This window comes from Prunus persica, chromosome G7, assembly GCF_000346465.2.
Source record: "Prunus persica cultivar Lovell chromosome G7, Prunus_persica_NCBIv2, whole genome shotgun sequence".
NCBI lineage: Eukaryota > Viridiplantae > Streptophyta > Magnoliopsida > Rosales > Rosaceae > Prunus > Prunus persica.
In genome coordinates this window covers 15,264,324-15,285,841 of record NC_034015.1, presented here as the reverse complement: position 1 = coordinate 15,285,841, position 21,518 = coordinate 15,264,324, and the positions used below count along the sequence as shown (strand labels likewise).

Sequence of the window (21,518 nt, the reverse complement as noted above, 5' to 3'; positions counted from 1 at the left end):
GAAAAAAAAAAAAAATTAATACCACGAGATTATGTACAAAGTGGCAACATTATGGTCCAAATTTAATTACATGTTTGTTATTGGAACGTATGATTAAAGTCACAACTAATCGTTTTCTTTATGTACCACCATACATATAAACATACATAAATTAAATTAGCTCATTAACTTTTTACAAAATTAGGATTGTTGTTGTTGTTGCCAACATTTACAAAATTAGATTTAACTATGACATCCTTGTGTCTTGTCATCATGCATAAATTAGGTACAAGTGGAATATATATATATATATATATATATATATAATATTATATGTCTCGTTTGTTGGTTTTATGGTGTAGCTAAAGTTCATCAGATCTTGAGTTCGACTTATATCCGTTGGATCAACACGTTTCATAATTATCAAAAACGTATATAGTACGGGTCCACAATGGATGTCTCACATAAAAGTTGTAATAACCAATATATTATTTTCACGAAAATTGGAAAATTACAACCATTTGAAAATAAAAAAAATAAAAATTGGCGAGCAAATGAGAGATATATATATATATATATATATATCAATTATTATTAATGAATAAAACTTGCACCAGATGTGTCAAGCAATATGCCAATATCATGATTCTAATACCAAGTATAAATTCACTTAAACACAATTATAATTAAGATAATGAATCTATTATATATTGTAATCAAATGGAGGACCACTGATGTAATCGTTCCTTTCGCAGTCTTCTCTCCTCGGATAGTTTTTGAGCAAATCTGCCAAGCCACAAACACAAGTATTAATGCTTAATCATTAGCTTAATTATTAGCTTTATATAAGTTTAGTGGTTATGAAATACATTATGTGACGTCACTACCTAGTGAGGACTTCTTGATTGGTGGCTCCATTGTGAGCTGGTTCAAATATCCCTGTATCAAGATTCATCCTTGAAGCAGGCTTCTGCAACAGACTCTCACCAGTCTTTATTAGCTCCCTCATGTTCTCCTTTGTTGCCTTGTCTGTCGATGATGTGTTCCCACTTAATGTGTCATCCTAGATTGCAGCTCTCACATAGTAATGAATTATGAAAAATACTTTGAAACCCTTATTCGTATGACATTATTGATCACATATTTGACCGAGACAGAAATGACCTCAAGTTGAATATGCTTCGATTAGAGATGTATATGGAATGCATAAATTATAGCATTAATTTCTTAGGTTGATGAAATATATGTACCTGAATGCGAAGGTAGTTGTGCTCGCATTTGACAGACCTGAAAATCAAGGACATGTGAAGGTCGACCATGTCTCCGCTAGCAAATGTGAAGGCATCAACTAAAGGGCAATGGCCATCCTTATAAAGCCAGCCCAAAATCCCCCACTTTGCTGCCATTTTTGCGTTGTATTTTTTCTCCATCTTTGAAGTCCCTGTGCCCAGTGAGAGCATAAGGTATTTCTCATATTGTAGACTTTGTGGTGAGGCCAGATCATCTGGACTGCCTGGGAACACTTTCCCTGTTGGCTTCATTGCCAGCAAGGCCTTTCCAATTCAAATCACACGCACAAAAATGATCATAAGAAGGGAAGCACAAAGAAAAGATGTTCCATAAACAAGTACTTGGATGAATTAAGGACCATGGTACCATATTAATTAGTATCAAGCATCATTATAACTTCAATAAAACTATTTGTACCACATTTGACCCTATCTTTCAAACAAATCTCACCGTACCTGAATGAGAGATGTGGTTGGTAAATATATGATACTTACAGGATTGTTTGCTGCCACCCCACCATCAACAAGGTGGAATTCCCTTTCATTTCCTTCTGAATCTTTAGTTTTGAAATGATGAGCTGGGAGATAAGTTGGAGCAGACGAAGTACCGATGCAAATATCTGATAGCAATGCATCCTCAGAAAATTCCATCTCTGCCTGCGAACATTTTTCAACCATGCTGCTATACATTACTCATATCATATCATATTTTTCCTAATCTCTCAGTGATATATAATAAATTGTATGTGCAACTTATGAAATTATAAGTTATAAGTTGATACCTCGAAGGTTGAGAAGACATGGGGTTGAAGCAATTTGATGTCAAATGTAGGCACCACAATTCGAGTTACAGTTTCATGCAGTCTTCGAGTTCCAAGTATTTTGCGAACCAACTTTCTGAGATACTTGCCATCATATTTGGGTCCCCTTAAGGCTCTCATTCTCATAAGTGGTCCACTATATTATCCATTAATTAATATCATGGGATGCAATTAGAACTAAACTTGCAAAAGAAATTATATAATTAGTGATCATTAATTATTAATGAACCTGGATTGAGGGAATATTTTGGGGCAATGGTTGAGATAGAATGGAACAATATCTTTGGCCTCATAGAGAGGTCGTTTGTTTTGGTCAGGTGCTGTCAACATGGCTGTTATTAGGCCTCCTGTGCTTGTTCCTGCGATCACGTCGAAGTAATCTGCAATTCGGGCTTCTTCTCCATCCAGTTCCTAAGCACACACATACACAACAAAAAACAAAACAAAAATCAGTCTAAATTTTCCTTGTAATTTGGATGATGATGATAATTAGTACATAGATAATTGCATACTTGTAATTTGGATTCAAGGAAAGTCAATATGGTTGCAGGGATGATGCCTCTAATTCCACCACCATCAATGCTTAGAACAGTGATTTTATCACCATAGCTTGATGGGTTGATTTCTTCACGCAGAGACATTATTTGATTTTCAGCTTGCTAAGCAAGTAATCTATTACATGACGACGATGCATGGACCTCCTCATGTATAAATAGGTAAAGTCTCAAACTTTCAACCCTAAACCCATGTGCTTGTACAGGGTTGGCCAGCTGGGATTGGCTGCATAATGATTTGAAAATGAAAGCTAATATATTAAAAAAAGGTTTTGCAATTTACACTTGAACCCATGTAAACTAAAATTGGCTACATGATCAAGATATGAAGAAACAAGGTCATGTTAGAGCCATGCTCATGCTTTTATCAGATATTAATTAGTAACATGGATAGTTAGGTGAGTTTGACTATGGGGCTTGGACATGCCAAACAATCGTAAATGTATTTCCTGATGCGTATAGTGCTGCATATGTTTTTCTAAAGTATGTATATGTGGTCTAACAATGGGCTTACATACCAAACAATCGTATTGCATTCAACTTTCTTTAAGACTATTTCGTCCAGTGGCTCGACTACTGTCTACTTTATTGTAGAATGTCATGAGTTTAAATTTCATAAACGAATGACAATGTCGATAAAAGAATAATAATACTAATAATAATAATAATAATAAATCCAACAGCATGAGAATAAACATCAGAAATATGGGAATCCGAGTTTGAGGTCCCAAAACTACAAGTAAATATCAAAACTTCAATTGCCCAAATCAGCAAATCAAATACAAACCATTTCCCACTTTCAGTGGAGTAGTTGCTTACACGTTCAAAACAGTACGTATGTCTAACAGTATTGCGTTGCCAAAACAACCTTTACCAGAAATAGAAAAAATTTAATGGATTGATAGTGTAGGGCCAAACAACTTCACAAAATTGAACACCATGAAGAACAGTTGTGAACTCTTCCCTACCTTCCCTACCTTTATCCTTTACAATCTGTGCCGTGCAGAATTTTCAAAACTCTGAAGACAAAACTAGAGCTGAAACAATGAAATTAACGTTTGTATTAGTTCTGCCTATTGAACTAGTTGCAGTCCAACGAGACAAAGCAAACAAGCTCCATCCGACGATGAGACGTCCATTGGCCATACTCCAAAAATACCAGCACCAACTTAATGGTTGGAAAGAAATTCCTTCCCACCACAACCATAGCATGTAATGATTAGCATAAATCAGTTAAATATCACATTCAAGACATCGAAGAATTGCCACCTTAATAATATGATAGATGAGTGCAATATTTTCACCAATTTGTGTCCGAACCGAAAGGAGGGGGAAGAGGAAGGAAAAAAAAAAGCAGCTTAATGAAAGAAATAATCCAATGCTTAAAGACTGAAAATCCATATCCTTGTATAAGATACAACTATGAGAAATAACAATAACATGATGTATGCAGTTAAAGGAATCATCTAAAATAATGGTAAAAGCAAAACATATGTGCACCTCCAACATAAATTTTTTAACTTGGAAGATGCAACTCCAATAAAGTATAATTCCCAAACTTGGGAATCTATAGGTTCTATCGTATAAGGTCTAGCACCATCACTAACACCGAGTTAGTATCTCAGCCCCGTCTTCGGTTATTAAAATGGTATGTTCAAACTGTGCTGACAAGCTTCCATCTTCTGTGACTACTGTCCAATTATCGTCCCACATTACGGGATTACAGCTGCCTAGTGTCAGCATCGGTTCTGAACACAGTTACGAAACAAGTAAATCACAAATAAGCAACAACTTTTTCCAAAGAGAAGGTAAGTTTGAATAATCAAAATGCATTACCTATTGTGAAGGTTTGGTTTACCACCATGCGTCCGCTTTCATTGTTCCCTACAAGGAATAAAAATCACTTCAACCGGAATATGTTCTGTTGGCAGATATTCTGGATGCACATTGTGTGTCCCATGTGTGTCTCCATGCATATTAGTGGCAATATATTGCATACTTCAAGAACGAAACATAAGGCAGATTAATGCTTTATATTACTGAATTACAAACTTCTCACTCCCAAGCAAGATGAGGGGTTCTTTCATGAGCTAGTAGATAAGTATAGGTTGTAGATCATTTTACGACAGCACAGCTAATTACTTTTACGTTTTATGGCACATGTTTTCTATACTGATCAGTAATAAACTTTCAGCCATCAATATAATTAGTCTAAGGAATATTTCTAGACCGTAAGTTTTAATAAATAATTTGCATGACTTGCTCAAACAATGAATGAATATTGGAGACATGAGCAGCATAAAGCGCAGAATTATTACTGAAGTGTAGAACAACTGGATCGGCATGAAAGACACGTCCAACCCCATGCCCAACGAACTGTCGAACAACACCATAACGATATTTATCTGCATGCTCTCTTATTGAGGAAAACAAAAAACCATTGATTATTAGAATAAGATTGAATTTTCACATCCATATGTGACTTATGCATGCATGTATATGACAAGTCAGCCTTAAGACACATTGACAAAAAGAAAAAATTTATTGCACCAATGCCACTGCAGAATCCTGCATATAAGGAAGAAAACAGAACTACAGAATTAGGGGGGTGGGGGAAGAAGATGCCTTACTGGATCGTTTTTCCAATTTTCTTAAGCTCCACTCCAGGTGCACATATTGAGATTGCCTTGTCAAGGCATTCTTTAGTTACCTAAGGCAATACTTCAAAAATAAATCTTGTAAGAATAGCTATCACAGAAGAACATCTTGAGAAGTTAAAGGCATACAATTAACTAATTTCAGCCAGGAAAGGTTCGCCTCACTACAAGTCTATAACTAAAGAAGTGGAAGTGGAAGATATAATTTACCAAGATTCATGAAATTTCACCTTCGGCCATCTATACCAATGCAATAAGTTGAAATTATAGGTACACAAACAAATAAAGAAAATCCAAAAGCACAAGAACAGGGGTAGCTGAAACATTTTTTCAAGTTTCTGAAAACCCGCCAGTGAACAACACTTTTGGACGTACACCTGTATCAAAGAGATGATGGCAGGCATTCAAAAAGATATTGGCTATACAGGGTAGGAAAAGTTCCATTACATAAGGCTAATAAACTTTTAGGTGGAATTAATCAAGTGAAATGAATTCTTGTGAAACTAATGGGAACTTTGTGCTGTGCCTACAAAGAAAAACCCTAGAATTCTAACAATAATCTTTATCAGTGAAGAACTTTTATCATATTACAGTACCAAATACGTGGAAAACCCATGGAACAAAAAATTTAAAAGAAAGATATTGCCACCTGAACTAACTTTCTGCCCTCATCATCAACATCTCCACAGAAGAAAGTAGCTGATGTATCACCATGATATCCCTGTAAATTACAAATCATTCAGAAGGATATATATACTAAAGGTTGAACTTGGCAACCCTCAAGTCTTGAATTGTGTATCTCATTTCATTTTGTTTAAACTAAGCATGCTCTAAGTAACCATACTTACATTTAAATAGACCGTAACATCAATGTTAATTATATCACCATCCTGCCAAGAGAAAAAAAAATAGATGTGATTTTGATTTGAAACAATTCATTACTTAGAAGGACACGATGTTGTAGCTAAGAACTTTAATCAAAGAAACCTCAAGTGCTCGGGAATCTGGTATTCCATGGCAAATACATTCGTTCACTGATGTGCAGACACTCTTTGGAAAACCACCATAGCCAAGAGGTGACGGGTAGGCACCATTATCAATTATCATTTGGTGAACAGCTTGGTCAATTTCATCTGTCTTTATGCCTGGCTGCCAATAGAAGCAACCAATTAAAACTTTCATACAGACCAAGACACCCACCTCTTACATCTCAAGAATCTATCTCCAATCACTTATTAGCTAACAACAAAAACTAACAATAGATTGCAAAATCTTGAATGCATCATGCACTAGCCTAGTAGCTTGACAACGACAATGACCAAAAGAAAAAGGGAAAGATCAGTTCAGTAAATATCATACAGATTTACACTCCAACATCTAGGTTTTACTAAATCCAACTCTAGAATCTCTAAGAAAGTAGCAAATTGAAGAAAGACCTTTCCTTTCTTCTTCTTTTTCTGGTTTGTTTGGGGGACCTGGGACTTCTGGAAAATAAGCAGGCCGAATCTTCACTACTGTAAAGAACCTTTTTTTTTTCTGGGCAAGAACTTGGGTTTTCAAGCATTGTCAAATCATTTTATACTGTAATTTTGATTACACTAAGGGAATATTATTTAACAAAGTAAAGTTGTCGCCTTCAATCAACACATACGCTCTCTGCATTAATCGCCTACACGAGTCTTATTATCAATTCCTATGGTCTCACCAGCCTTCCCCTTATGTTAAAACCACTTAACCAGAGTAGTCTATGTTCTTCGCTGCTATCAGCCTAGCCGTCATTGGCCACATGCTTTACCCTATCCACATGCTCTCCATCTCTCTCTCTCTCTCTCTCACACACACACAGAGTTCAGATCTAACAGCTTTTCTCTCAGTAGAATCATACACTTTTCAATACTTTCCCCCATCAAGTACTTCTACTCTACATGCATAACAGAGAAACCCTCGATATTTCATTAGGATATGAGGGCTACACGAGAGAGAGAGAGAGAGAGAGAGAGAGAGTTTTATTCTGGAATTGTATGAAGTAGGCAGCCACTTTTTAAGGGTTTAGGCAGGTAAAGGATCCGCTTTTTCAGGGCAGTTGTTTATACCCTTTAGTGTAAATAGACTACATTTTTTGGACAGCATAGGTCTCAGCCATTCGAATTCTTTTCTACAAAGCTCTATTTGAATGTTATTGTGTATTAATACTGTATGGTTCCTAAACCGATTGTTATTTTCCATGTATACTTTGCTGCAAAAACAAATAAAAATTACTTCAATGCCAAACACAAGCTTCTGACATAAGGGAAAAAAATTGACCTAAAAAATCATTCTACAGAGAAAGTGTAAACATAGATAAACAAGCCAGAAGCAGAACAGTCACCTTGACCAAAGTCCCAGCAAATTCTAGAACATGTGCTGCAAGTTTTCCGGAGGCTCTCATGCATTCTATCCCCTTCTCATCATGCACTTCAGGTCCACTTGCAATCCCAGGCGGTTTTTTAGATTTGACATAAGGAGGCATTGGTATATGATCTGGAACAGGGCGATGTGGTGAAATTTTTCCAGGCCTTAGACGTTTGCGCTTGGTGTTTAGAAATTTATCTGCATTTCTGCTAATTTCAACAAAATATCCATCACTTACGAGTTTACAAAGACGTGTCTGCATATGTATCTTACATGATGTGCATTACATAATTGAAAATCATGCAGTGTTTCAAAATCCCAGTCCAGAAACCTCATCATCATATAAAAACCCAAAAATAGAGCCATGATGAGGTCAAGAATTAGATCAAACAAGCTAGAAGCTAATAAATAATACCATAATATCATATGTAGTCATTTGAACTTCTACAGACAACATTTATACAAATTGGGAGCCAATTGGTATGATTTATTCATACACTTTTAACAGTGTCCCAAAGTGCATAAAATAATACTATTATGCCCGTGTTGTGTGTGCCTCTGTGTCTATATAACACATGTGAGTACGCAGAATGTTGCACGCCATACCTTCCATTGAACAAAAGGTTGGTCAAGCCAGAAAATCTTTTGGATAACTGCATCGAAACATGCTTGCTTCCTGTGTATGAGAATTTGAAACCAAGAAAATAACAATGACCATCACTATATTCGCATGTTTAAAAATTAGGAAAAACAAGTCCATTAAATGTTGATTTCATAAAATTGTTACTCTAGGCTTTGGTTTGTAGATTCTTAGAAACTATTGGTATTATACAGGACAACTTTTACATTTCCAAGAAAATGGCTCAGTTAGGCATTAAGGTTTCATTCATTTGGTATCAAAGAACTTTTATGTTTCATTCAAGTCACACAATCAGAAATAATAAAGCATGGTTGTAATTGTATGTGGTATGTCACAGTACAGCAATCTCAAATACCAATAAGCTCGGTTCACCAAAAATTATAACACCTTTTCATGCAAATATAAATAACTCACAACGACATGCATTCATTATTTGACTTCTAAACTGATTCAACCTTAGGGAAAAGATCCAAAATCAGATGAAAAGAAAAAACTGTGCATAACATGTGAAACAGAAGCTGCATCAGAAATATTATTATCAATAACCAAAAATTAAAGAAGTACAAAAGTGAAGGACCAGGACCAGGGTTGTAACGGAAGAGTTGGTGAGCAGGCTGCTTGACTGATGGAGGCAGTTTCCCATAAGAGAGGAGAGGATTTTGGGTTGCACAACACACAATGCGCTTGCACTTACCATTCTCTCGCTCTTACATGGTTTGGCTTCTGACCCCTCTCTCTCTCTCTCTCTCTCTCTCTCTTCTTTTATTTGTGCATTTTGGGTTCCTGGGATGGGCCTTGCTTGGCTTATCATTATGTCCTCAAGTGCCCTGAATGAATTCGCAAAATCCTGCCTAATTAATTAGTTGTACAAATTGAAGGCCGGTCACATGGGATTAGGTATTAGGACCAAGCTCATCCAAAGCTTTTGAACACAAAGTATCCATACTTCTATTCATTAGATATTTCATTTGTCCCATTTCCACATTCAAACCAACTATTTCCAGATGGCTTCACCGATCCTTGGGCTTCCATTTTCTTTCTCACTCGTACAGCTTCATCCCATCTTCCAGCTCTTGCATATATATTTGACAGGGTGACATACTGCCCAGCATTTCCCGGTTGCAACTGGACTAATTGTTCAGCAGCAAGCTTTGCAACATTAACATTTTGATGGGCTTGGCATGCAGCCAACAGAGCTCCCCAAATACACTTATCAGGCTCCAAAGGCATCCTATTAATAAAACTAACTGCATCCTCAAGTTGACCATCACGTGCCAGCATGTCAACAATGCAAGCATAATGTTCCATGCTGGGGATGACGCCGTACTCCTTCATCATACTGTGAAAGACTTGAAGGCCCTCATCCACAAGACCTGCGTGACTACAAGCTGATAAAACAGAAGTAAAAGTTACAGAATTGGGGCAAGTCCCTGAATGATTCATCTCTTTGAGAAGGTGAAGAGCAGCTCTTCCATGCCCATGCATTCCAAAGCCTCCAATCATTGAGTTCCATGACACTAAATCCCTATTGATCATGTTGGAAAATACAGAGTATGCAGACCCAATGCATCCACATTTAGAGTACATGTGGATCAGTGCATTCCACACCGGAACAACCAAATCAAAACTAATTTTCCTAATGAAGGCATGAATTTGTTTTCCAAATTTCAAATTGCACGCTGGCAAGATAGTGGATATTGTCGTTTGGTCAACGTTGATGCGTGCTCTTTGCATTCTTCTGAAACTGTCAAGTGCCAAATCTTCCAGTCCTAAATCAATAAAGCCAAGAATCATGGCATTCCAAGAAACAACATGGGCTGGGTTCATTAATTTAAATACATTTGTAGCATCATGAATTCTACGGCAGTTGGCATACATTGTCAACAATGCAGGGCCAGCTGAGTGGTAAAATGCAATGCCAGATTCCCTTTTTATCCCATAACCGTGGATTTCTTTTCCATTTAGCAAAGACCCCAGATGCCGACAGGAGACAAGGACAGTAGAAAGAGAATCCAAATCAGGGTCAACCATGCTGCTTCCTATCATATCCCTGAAAATCCTCAAGGATGCTTCATGACTCCCAATCCTTGAATATCCTGATATCAAGGTGGTCCATGAAATGATATTAGGCTCCTTAATCTGTTCAAAGATTCTCGTAGCCTCGTTACAGTGCCCCATTCGGCAATAAGCATCCATTACTGTATTCAAAGTGACAATATCAGGCTCACAACCACCCAAATTCATACAATCAAATAGTTCTACTGCCAATCCAAGCAACCCATTACACACGTATCCTGAGATCATTGAATTCCATGACCACAAATCTCTTCCCACCATCTCATCAAAAACCCTTTTAGCACTCCCAATATCCTCACATTTTGAATACATATCTATCAATGAATTGCAAACTTGAAGATTAAGGTTCAACCCACATATTATCACATCTTTGTGAACCACAATTCCCACTTTCAAGCGCAACAACTGTGCACATGCCCTTAAGACCTTAGGAAACACATACCCATCAGGCAAAACATCATTCAAAATCATTTCAACATATGCTCTCACACATTCTTCATGCATTCCGTGCCTCGAATAGAATCCCAGGATCGCGGTCCAAGCAAAGACATTTGGTTTTAACAAGTTGTCAAACAACTTCCAGGAAGACACCAAATCATCACAATCAGCATACATTTGGACTAATTTGGTGACTATGAATGGGTTTTGATCCAACCCACATTGGATTATCTTTTGATGAACATGCTTTCCTTGATTTAGAGACTTCGAATTGCTGCATAGTTGTAGGTAAACACCGAGTTCAGAAGGAGAAGGGGCTTTGCTATTGGTTGTGGACAAGATTGAGATTGCTCGATGAGCGCGCCATACTCTCATCTCCTTTGGGATTTTAGCGTAGTCAAGGTCAGTGGCAACTGGGACTGAGAAAAGAGAATTTGTCGGGAATTTAGATTTGGCAACTGAAGAATGGGACTTTAGTTGGGGAGACAGAGAAAGGGTAGTGACATCCAACGGGAAAAAAGTTTGTATCTTCAAGAAAAGAGCTCAATTAGGCATTAAAGTTTCGTTCTCTTGGTACCAAAGACCAATTTTTCAGTTCAAGTCATAATATCAGAAACACAAAGCATTAGGGAAATTGTATCTAGTTGATACAGCTATAAAAGCAGTCTCACAAAACCAATAAGCTATGCTAGCTACAAACTATAACACCCCATTTCATACAAGTATAAACACTAGCAAGCATACTATTGCACCCTTCCTTTGACTATAAGCCCATTCAAATAGAACACATAGAATTGAAACCAAAGCTGAATCATAAACGTTTTAACTTCAGAAACCAAGACTGAAAAATAAAATAAAGAATAAAAGTGAAGGAGCAAGGACCTGGGTTGTAGCTGAAGAGTTGGTGAAGAGGCTGCGCTGACTGAAGCAAGCGGTTACCCACAAAAGTAGAGAGGATTGTGGGTTGCACAGCACGCATTGCGCTTGCGCTTACCATTCTCTCACTCTTTTATACAACAGTTCGGCTTCTTCCGCTTCTGTTCTGGCTTTCTGCTCTCTCGCTCTCCCCTTTTTATCCGTTAATTCCCCTCTTCAACTTTGATCTGCGAGGGGCCTAGCTTGACTCCTGATTATGGCCACAAGTATCCGTATAAGGTTACATGTATAAACATCATAAGTTGTATAAAATGCCGGCCAGGTCGTTACATGGGCTTTTATATTCGGATCAAGCCCATCCAAACCTTTTCGTCGTGCTGTATCAAAAGTCGTCCACCTGCAAGTGAGTGATTCTTAACTGTATATAAGGTCTGTATATTATAGATGAACGGCTATAAATCAATCAGGTCTATTTTTTTATATAAATGATATAGCCGTGCGACACGTGGCACCTTATCTCTAGCCGGGAGTATAGCCGATTGGTTGTACTCGGTTTTTTAATTTTTTTTAAAATAGTATAGCCGGGCGGCTATACCCCTTTTTTGCTTTTTAAAATAAAAAGTGGTATAGCCGGGCGGCTATACTAGGTTTTATTAATATGTCTTAAAAATAGTATAGCCGCGCGACTATACTTTTTATATATACTGGGATCTTTTTTTCTTTTAAATTTTTTGCTCCGATATTCGTTTATGCGCCAAGTGTCAGAATAAGTATAGCCGCGCGGCTATAATATTTTTAGAATCATCGCGTATAGCCGCCCGGCTATACTATATTTTAAAAAAATCATAAAACCGAATATGGCCGCCCGGCTATACTATTTATAAGAAAACCCGCCAGACCAGGGAGAAACATTAAAACCAATTAAAAAACATAAGAAATTGATCGGAAGCTATTAAACGAGCAAACGAGCAAACGAGCAAAATTGAATATGACAACCCAGTAGCTATTAAACGAGCAAACAACTGAATATGACTACCCAAAAAAAAAATATACCCATTTCAGTTTTTACATAAAAATTTGAAATTGTACACAAATTGATCAGAAGGGCATCGACCCAAAATTTGCTTACATCGGGAAGGCAATCGTTCAGCAAAGAAGCAGATCCATATAGGTTTTCGAGGAGCTTGAGATTATGCTCCAGCGAGTTTCTCAGTCGCCGATTCGCTTCTCGCAAAGCCTACAATTCTTCGTCAGTGATGGACGCGGAGGCGGTGGTGTCGGGGCTTTGGTTTTTGGGAATGAATCTGGGCAGTGGGGTGGGGCTAGGGATTGGGGTCGGGGAAGGGGTGGCTGCTTGGGGCGGGTGGGTTTTTGTTTTAAAAAATAAAGAGTTTTATAAATTTTATGAATATTTTACTACACCTAAACATAAAAACAGGCAAAAATATGGAATTGATTCTTAATTTTATGAATAATGGTGGGTGGATAGATAAGATTGTATTTTTTTCAAATTTATATGGTAGGAGGTAGGGAGATAAAGTGGGTCAAAAAATATGACAAGTGGGTGGAAATAGTGACACTTAAAAAAAAAAGGCACGGCCTAGCGATAAGGTACCACGTGTCAAAATGAGTATAGCCACACGACTATACTATTTTAAAAAAAAAAAATTAGACCTGATTGATTCATAGACGTTGATCTATAATATATAGACCTTATATGCATATACGGTTAAGAATCACTCACCTGCAGGTGGACGACTTTTGATACAGCACAATGAAAAGGTTTGGATGGGCTTGATCCGAATACAAAAGCCCAGGAAACAACCTGGCTTGCATTTTATACAACTATTTTTTAAAATAAGGTCTATATATTATAGATCAACGGCTATGAATCAAGGGGGACTTAGGAAAAGCCCAAAGGAGAGAGAAAATTTTTAAAACAAGCAAAAATGGACAAAATTGCCCTTATTTATTTTTTGATTTCCTAAGAAATCCTTTACATTTGCATGTCTTTGGTTTGAAAGTTGAGAGGTTATTTTGTCTTTTTTTAAAAAGCTTTGGCTTTTTCCAAAAGTGAAAGTTTTTTTATGGGTAAAACCTAAATTTACTATGAATCAATCATATGTTCACACACGACTAACCATAAGCATTCTACATGTTTAAATCATCAACGACCGTAAATGAATCATGCGTTCACACACGGCTAACCCTAAGGTTGCAAGCTGCTCCTGATATTCGGCTAAAACATAATTGGGCTAAAACCTAAGGTTGTACTTTCTGTGCATGAAAAGCTAAGGACTTGGGCTTGGATTGGATGTGTTTCAACCATGCAAGAAACTCTAGCTCTTTTCTTTTCTTTCCTTGTTTTTTTTGAGAAACTGTTTGTACAAGTCTATAAGACAAACCCCAAGAAAATGATAGGGTATATTCCGAGCATCAACTTCAAAACAAGGTTCACCACATCATATATGCTCACATCTGCCTGCTGAACTTTTCTTCTAGTCTGAAAGCAAGAGCGTCCTCTGCTTTAATCCAAGTCTCCTAGTTTTGTCTAGGCCGTCTTCTCAGTTAATTTGAGTTACCAATTGGAAATCTGGCCATCTTCTCATGACATTTTAGTTGTGCGTGTGTGAGAAAAAAAGAATAACCCATCTTCTCTGTAATTTAGACTAAACTTGTACTAAAATAAATTAAGTTTAAGTACGCAAAATTCAAAGAAAGACAATAGAAGAATGACATTAAGTGGTCACAGCGGGGCATATTGGGTACTGCAGGGCTTCTGAGGTACGTAATCAAAGCCCTCCATAGTCCGCCTACATTATGAAAGACCCAGGGCCACGAGACATGTTGTCATTTTCCAACTCCCCAAAACGACAAGGTTTGGAATTTGATGGTGCATTTGCGTCGTTAGCCGAATATGATAATGGGCTTGGGCCATATCGGGAGGCCCACATAAGATGAAACTCGATGTGACGGCCCACAGACGCCTCACCACCACGTGTTGGACTCTTAAAGCATTCTTCACAGTTCGAGCCCGCACGCTTTGGTTTCTAATTTGACAGTGATTGACCGTGACGGGCACGTTAGAACATGTCCTGCGTATTAATTCGTTTGGCTATGGCTATGGGTCTTTCTCATTTTTATAAAGCCAAATTTAGGGAAGAAAATAAAATAAATACAAGGCAAGTAGGGTTGGGGGCTGAGAAAATATGGTGGATCATAAAATAAAAGAGAGACTACATGCATATTTTGTGCTTTTTTTAACATTTATTAGTAACTAGGAAGATTCAAACTTCGAGCATATTTTAATGTTGGGAAGAGAAGTTATCGGACTAATAACTACACCTTGTTCTTTCTCACACACACTGTTAATATACAATGAGTACCAGAACTTAAGACCACATGCATACAAATCAACACTCTTTTTTATTAGGCTAACCCCATTTGCCAACTTGTCAAAATACACATTGAAAATTAATTGTGGATCAAATAGAGACCACAAAATTGTATTGAATTCTCTGATGTAAAATAGAGCCAGGTAACATCAAGGCTTTGCCGTTATAACACAGACAAAACCCGCAAACTCAAAACCCATGCTGCGTTTAATATGGAATTTCTGGGTCTGGAGCTGCGTGTTTCCTCGTTTTATCGATTATATAATAAATAAATAAATAAAACATATATTAATATTCATTTATATAAATATGGTGATCGCAGCCTCTTTGTTTATCTTCTTTTTAAAGTAATCTCTTTTTCCCTTCTCTATTAGCAGCACTGACTGCTCGGTGGCCTTCTCTGTCTCTTCTGTCTCTCTGTCTCTCTGTCTCTGTAGCAGACACCACCAAAGCTATCAAAGTCAGAGAAGGTTCTCCTGCTCCATATATCGTCCCAAATGGTTGAGTTTTATTACACCACAATTCACAAGCATCAACTTATCCAAATTGAAAAAAAAAAGTTTCAAATACATGTAGGGTTTTTTTTTCTTTTGTTTTTTTTTTGGCACTGCCACATGCATAAACATGAGAATCACAATTCCACCAAGAAAAGACTAAAATAAAACATGAGGAAGCACATTGCCCTCCCTCCATATCGATCGCACAATTTTTGCACTCATGAGAAATGAATTAGCAATATTTTTTGGGTGTCCCAAAAACGAGCTAAGGACAAGTGCATAAATCCCCCAACAAAGTATAGTTCCAAATGGTCCACAACGTAACAAGAAGACTGTTCTAAAAAAAAATTGGCACCATTTATATTATGTATGCATTTGAGCTTGGGATCTTTTCATGGACCACTTTGACAAAAATAAAAATAAAAGACTGTTAGGTTTTGGCATGTGATCATCATAATGTCAATCTATATCCTATATATATATATAAACGGATGATGAAAGTGTGTGTCTCTTTTTATTAAAACAGGGCGATCTTGAATCATTGCTCTCAATTTTTTATTCATTTCCCACACATCTTGCATATAAAATTCAACCATGTATTCATTGCCCGGAATTTGATAAGGTCATTTGAATTTGAGAGGGAAAAGTGTTTTGTAGCATTATCTTCAAAAACCCTTGTTTATGGGCTACAAACTATATTAAAGCTCTTCTTTTCAAGACATATATACATGATAAATATACATATATATGTTGAAGTTTGTAGGGTTTAAAAAAAATATATTAAAAAAAAATGTGCGCTTACTGGTTTAATAGTATTTCTCTTCCCGATATTAAAAGAACTATTCCAAGTTTTTGTATCTCTCATTTTTCTTTAATTAAAAGAAATGAACAACCCTTTGTTTACTGGTGAGTTGTATATTAGTAAATTATCTATAATCCCCCGATCAAATTCATTTTATGATCAGAAAATCCAAGCATACTTGGCCCTCCATTCAACAACCCTTTGGCAATTTGATCAATTGTTAAGGTTTTTTTTAGTTCTTTCCCAATGAGCAAGTAAAGATCAAACCTATATATCTAGGATTCCAATTCCCACACTTGTGTTAGGATTAGGAATGTAGGCATGCACCATTCCTTGTTGGCCATGAAGTCAAAATTTCGCATCATTTTGAAAAGAAGGTAATCAATGAAAAGACACACAAGCCGCAAAAGCTCCTGTACGAGTCCTCATCACTTTTAAAAGGGTGAGACTGATCAGAAGGTGGGGGGTCCGAAAGCTCCTGTACGAGTCCTCATCACTTTTGGAAAATGAAAGGACCATTTGAGCACTATCAGTGAAGACATGTTGTGGACAGGAATGGATTTCTCTTCGAAAGCTCCATTGCCTTCATTTCAATTCTGCATTTACTTCCATTTCACTCTTATCTCCACACACACACTCACCTTGAGATTCCTCATGATGATATGCTTTTTCACTTTCTTTCTTTTCTCCTTTTCCTCTCTCTCTCTCTCTCTCTCTCTTCCATTTCTTTTAGCAAAACTGGTCATTAGCATCATAAAGATAACAAAACTTAAAGTTCTTTAGTCATACTTTTGGCTTTTGGCTTGTAACCATGGTCTATTCTGCCATGGACAGTCGTGTCTCAATTAAAGTCTTGTATCTCACTTTTTCTTTTGAAAAAATTTCTGCCCTAGCTAGCAGAACAAATAAAGAAAAAAAAATTCTGCCTCGGATCCACCATCCATTATTATTTTTAACCTAAACTTCCCTATCATCAATCATATGCTGTTATTCATGATGCGGTATAAGTATTTATTATGTAATTAAACAAAGCGAAGCAACAGTAGTAGGAGAACAGAAGTCAAAGACCAACAGCAGTACATACTCTCAAAGCTCTTCTTAATTTTCTTTTCAGGTTGTAATTATAAAGCTCCCCTTTTAAAGAATCAAATTTACAATCCACCCACATGTGGGTGATTTCAACGGTAAATGATGAGTATGATGTGAGCTGTAAATTTGAATAAGAACACATAATACATGGTTTATCTAAAATATATCTAAAGTATCTAACATATTATGTTGTCAAAGAACATGCATATTAGGCTTATATTATCAAGACAAGTATTCAGCTACAATATCTTCGTATAATACGAAGCCATCGGAATCGGATCAAAATGTTATGGATAATGTAACACATGTGACTTCGGTGCATGCTTCAAGTGTTTTATTTCATGTTCTGTTTAACTTAATAAACCATTAAGTAGCAAATAAGCAAACGCCATTCACGAGGAAAGATAACGATCCTTTAATCCCACGTCTCCTTTTTGGATGCGTTTTAGGCAAGAGATGGCCACAGTAATCATCATTGACAAAAATAGAACCACAATAAAGAAAAGATTAGAGGCCCTCATTGACCTAACTATATTATAATAAGAAAAGATTATCGAAAGCCTTAATGATGTGGATTTGGATGTGAGTAAAACTAATTCTGTCATTGTTTGATATACCTTTACCATCTCAAGTAACCGAAACAAAAGCCCTTTTGTCAAAGCAGCAAACACAAAATTAATCAAAAGAGACCTTTGATTTAACCAAAAGCTTCTCTCTTTTTTTTTCTTCTTTTTTTTCCCAATTAGCGGGTAATGGTGAGGTCACCTTACCAATTCATTCAATCACCTTTTTATAATTGCATGCACTGGCTCAACTAAAGCAAGCCAATTAACAAAAGCACTTTTTTTTTACAAAATTTGGGGAAACAACAAAAGCACTTTTAAGTTCAAAATTAACGTTGAAATCTTAGGAGAGAGGGGCTGAGCCACTCTATATGATTGGGCTGCGGCACCAAATTTTTGTAGACGGGGGAAAATGTCCCCCTAGTTTTCTGTGCCCAGCAACGCAATTCACCTATAAAGATCCATGTGACCTTGTCCAATGTCTATTTCCCCTTTTTTATTCTCTCTTGCTTCAGAGGAATCTTACTTTATATATATAGTTTTTCCCTTCTTTGATTTAATGGTCACGATTGTTTGTTGGTACGTCTTCTTTAATTTGAACCAAACATCAAACTTTCCGTAAAGCATCATTTTTTTGGGTAGATTATTGCCTCTCTCTCTCTCTCTCTCTCTCTCTCTCTCTCTCTCTCTCTCTCTCTCTCTCTCTCTCTCATATTATTGGATAACATTGAAAAGTCCTTGTTTCATTCCATACTTGTTCGCAGGCATTCTCTTATTATCCCAAAATCTCATTTTTGTTCGTTGAAAGCCACACCCCCAGATGTAAGTATATCCTATTGATACAATCAGTTTGCAATGGGTCTGTATGAATGTCATGAATCTATTGCTAGATATTATGAAATATGAGTATTGATTGCCTTCATATGTTATGCATTAGATGATATTGATGAGAAGAATTTCTTGATATGCATATGGACTAGAGTTTATGATCTGGGTTCTTCTCCCAAAAGTTTGATTACAAACCCTTGGCTGTCTGAGCACTCTTAATCTGTTTTCTATTATCTTCCAATCTGTAGTTTTGCAAAACCCATAAAAAATTTCTCAAATTTATTGGCTTTTTTTTTGCTGTAAAATTGTTCTTGTTTGGTAGGGTTTATATGGCAGTATGGAGCTTATGATGATAATTTTTAAATATCTTAGCGGATTTCAGTGAGACCTTAGGGTGAATGATCTGATTGTTACACACACTGAGGCTCAAATTTTAATTATTTTTCCTTCAAATTTTCACAGTAGTTTTGGTTTGGTTTAAAGCGTGCAAATCTTGATTTGTTGGGTTGTGGTTTGCGATGATGAGATGAAACACTGGACGTGTTTTGGGCAGTGGACAAGCTCATTTGGTATTCTTTATTCTTTGATTACAATTGGACGTGATTCCATTACATTCATTAAGCAACGAAACCCTGAAAGGATCTCTCTCCCTCTCTGTATTCTTTGATTCATTTGGTAGAAACCCGTTCGTTTTTAGAGGCAAAAGAAGCATTGTGAAGTGGGCATAAGGTAGAAACCCGTTTGTTTTTCAAAGGTTTAGATTCTGTCATTTTGTGCAGAACTAATCATTTCCTGCTCTGATATTCTATAGTTGTGATATTTGATCAGGATGCAGGTTTGACACTTTGTCGAATTGGAACAATGATGATGGAGAAGCCATGGGAGCTGCAAAACATGTTTTGTTTGCAGCTCTATAAGTATATTTGAATCCGATTATTTTCTTATTTTTATGTGTTCTAACTCAAATTGGTTTGATTTATTTTATTATATTTTGTAGAAATGGGGAGTAAAACATCCATGACAAATTTGAATAAGACTCTCCCTTCTTAGTGTGATTAAGATATGTTGGAAGGTATTTTTATTGCATCTTATTTTAATTATGATTTGTTGATGGTGAAACTTTGTGTTAAAAAGTGTTGTGTAGGTTGCTTTGTGAAGGCTTTTGGAAGAATGGATGCAGCAGATTTTTTGCAAGGATATTATCTCTATGTGTATTTTTGTGATGGGTTGTAATCTTTAATGTCATAAGTTTAATTTGGTTTGTGTATTATTTTTTGTAATGGTTTGTAAGAGATTATATTTCCTTTCCTTGGTTGGTTGGTTGAATTGAATGTGTGTATGTGAGATTTATTTAGTTTAGAAACTTAGATTGGAATGATGGATTTTTATAGCTTGAATTTACATAATTTCAGGTTTTGAAAGAGAAGTAAAAAGTGTTTTGGGCTTGTTCATAAGAATTTAATAGGTTTTGGCAATTTGACAAAAAAAAAAAGGGTTTTGGCTGAAAGGAAATCGGATTTGGGCTTTGTTTTACTAAAAAAATATGATTTGGGCTTTTTTTGGCCCAAAATAAATAAGATTTGGGCTTTTGGAAAATTGAAAAAATGGGCCCAAGCCCAAACCGAGAAGGAGCCAGAACCGACCCGAGACCCGAGCCCATTTCCGGTTCGGCTCATTTTCGGGTTTCATCCTAGACCCGACCCGACCCGAGAACCGAGCTCTCCTTCGGTTTGGCTCGCGGGTCGGCCAAAATTTGACCCGACCCGAACCGTGCCCAGGCCTAGTAGGCGCTAGGACAAAGGGGTAGCTGCGATGAATTTTACTAGAGAAAAAGCTTTTATGGTTGTGGGACATCCACATTGCATACCCGTTTGCATGTATGTATGATAAACATGTGGTACGTCATCGCATTCGCATAGGCCAGGTTATACATTTCCACTATTCTGTTTTAATTTATACACTTACCTAACCGTTATTCCGTTATGCCCCAAAATTAAATGATCATGTCTGCCATGAATCAAACCCAATGGCTCAAAGTTTTTTTAAATAAAAAAATAAAAAAATAAGTGATTGTATATTATTGATGAGCAAACAAAATTATAAAACAAATATGTGCTAAATATGGGTATCATGCATAACTCAAATAATGACTAAATTCCCGATCCAGCAACTAAAAACACATGTACAATACAAATCTGTCGTACAACGACAAAAACGACAAATCTGTATCGAAAGCCGAAAGCCAAAAGCAAAAAAGAAATAAAATTCATAAATAGAAAACAAATCACAGCAAACTCTTAAAGAGTTTTTGAAAATTATTAGTCTATAACAAAACTAAGAAACAAGACCACCATTCCACATCTTCTTGGCAACTCGAAGAAAATAATAGCGTCATACTAGATAACATTGGCTAAACCCGAACTCAATGCAAGCAGACATATTTCCCTCTTTAGAGATCCAAACTATGTTGAAGGGAGCCAACCCCTTGTGCATGGCCACGACATTATTTCACAGCCACTGCTTCCACATCACAAAATAAACTAACAATCTTGAGGGAAAAGGGAGGGAAGGAGAAAATAAGGGATGAAAGGAGAGGGGATGAGGTAGGGAAGGAGGCAACTAA

At 36.7% G+C, this 21,518-nt stretch overlaps 2 protein-coding genes and 1 long non-coding RNA gene across 13 annotated transcripts; 1 reads left to right on the top strand and 2 right to left on the bottom strand.

The window, feature by feature from the left end:
• Positions 596-2,906, bottom strand: LOC18771509 (patatin-like protein 1). 2 transcript variants are annotated; one of them, XM_007203444.2, is made up of 7 exons: positions 2,602-2,906; positions 2,319-2,500; positions 2,051-2,225; positions 1,764-1,925; positions 1,230-1,532; positions 867-1,042; positions 596-765 (listed from the first exon to the last, which is right to left on the bottom strand). In XM_007203444.2, the coding sequence occupies exons 1-7, from the start codon at positions 2,728-2,730 to the stop codon at positions 696-698; spliced, it is 1,197 nt and encodes a 398-aa protein (XP_007203506.1). In that variant the 5' UTR covers positions 2,731-2,906; the 3' UTR covers positions 596-695. The 2 variants fall into 2 exon arrangements, with proteins under 2 accessions (XP_007203506.1, XP_020424393.1); XM_020568804.1 differs by lacking the exon at positions 596-765 and having other exon boundaries at positions 890-1,008.
• On the bottom strand, positions 4,002-13,454 carry LOC109950289 (methionine aminopeptidase 1D, chloroplastic/mitochondrial). 4 transcript variants are annotated; one of them, XM_020568825.1, is made up of 10 exons: positions 11,728-12,096; positions 8,298-8,367; positions 7,669-7,900; positions 6,288-6,449; positions 6,149-6,190; positions 5,950-6,021; positions 5,274-5,353; positions 4,962-5,059; positions 4,480-4,527; positions 4,002-4,391 (listed from the first exon to the last, which is right to left on the bottom strand). In XM_020568825.1, the coding sequence occupies exons 1-10, from the start codon at positions 11,840-11,842 to the stop codon at positions 4,246-4,248; spliced, it is 1,065 nt and encodes a 354-aa protein (XP_020424414.1). In that variant the 5' UTR covers positions 11,843-12,096; the 3' UTR covers positions 4,002-4,245. The 4 variants fall into 4 exon arrangements, with proteins under 4 accessions (XP_020424414.1, XP_020424415.1, XP_020424416.1 ...); XM_020568826.1 differs by having other exon boundaries at positions 7,669-7,897; XM_020568827.1 differs by lacking the exons at positions 4,002-4,391; positions 4,480-4,527 and adding an exon at positions 4,535-4,641 and having other exon boundaries at positions 11,728-12,115.
• Positions 18,830-20,318, top strand: LOC109950459. Of its 7 annotated transcripts, none has more exons than XR_002272676.1 (3): positions 18,830-18,889; positions 19,379-19,967; positions 20,040-20,318. It is a non-coding gene; the product is annotated as an uncharacterized LOC109950459 (long non-coding RNA). The 7 variants fall into 7 exon arrangements; XR_002272675.1 differs by having other exon boundaries at positions 19,361-19,967; XR_002272672.1 differs by having other exon boundaries at positions 19,358-19,967.

What these genes read in the sequence shown, in the direction of transcription:
- LOC18771509 (XM_007203444.2), bottom strand. Translation starts at nt 2,730, where the DNA reads ATGTCTCTGCGTGAAGAAATCAACCCATCAAGCTATGGTGATAAAATC. An exon ending in TCCTTGAATCCAAATTACAA is followed by an intron (nt 2,501 to 2,601) that starts GTATGCAATTAT and finishes GTGTGTGCTTAG; the next exon opens with GAACTGGATGGAGAAGAAGC. An exon ending in AATCAAGAAGTCCTCACTAG is followed by an intron (nt 766 to 866) that starts GTAGTGACGTCA and finishes GTGGCTTGGCAG; the next exon opens with ATTTGCTCAAAAACTATCCG.
- LOC109950289 (XM_020568824.1), bottom strand. Translation starts at nt 11,842, where the DNA reads ATGGTAAGCGCAAGCGCAATGCGTGCTGTGCAACCCACAATCCTCTCT. An exon ending in ACTCTTCAGCTACAACCCAG is followed by an intron (nt 11,265 to 11,727) that starts GTCCTTGCTCCT and finishes CTCTTTTCTCAG; the next exon opens with TCCCAGTTGCCACTGACCTT.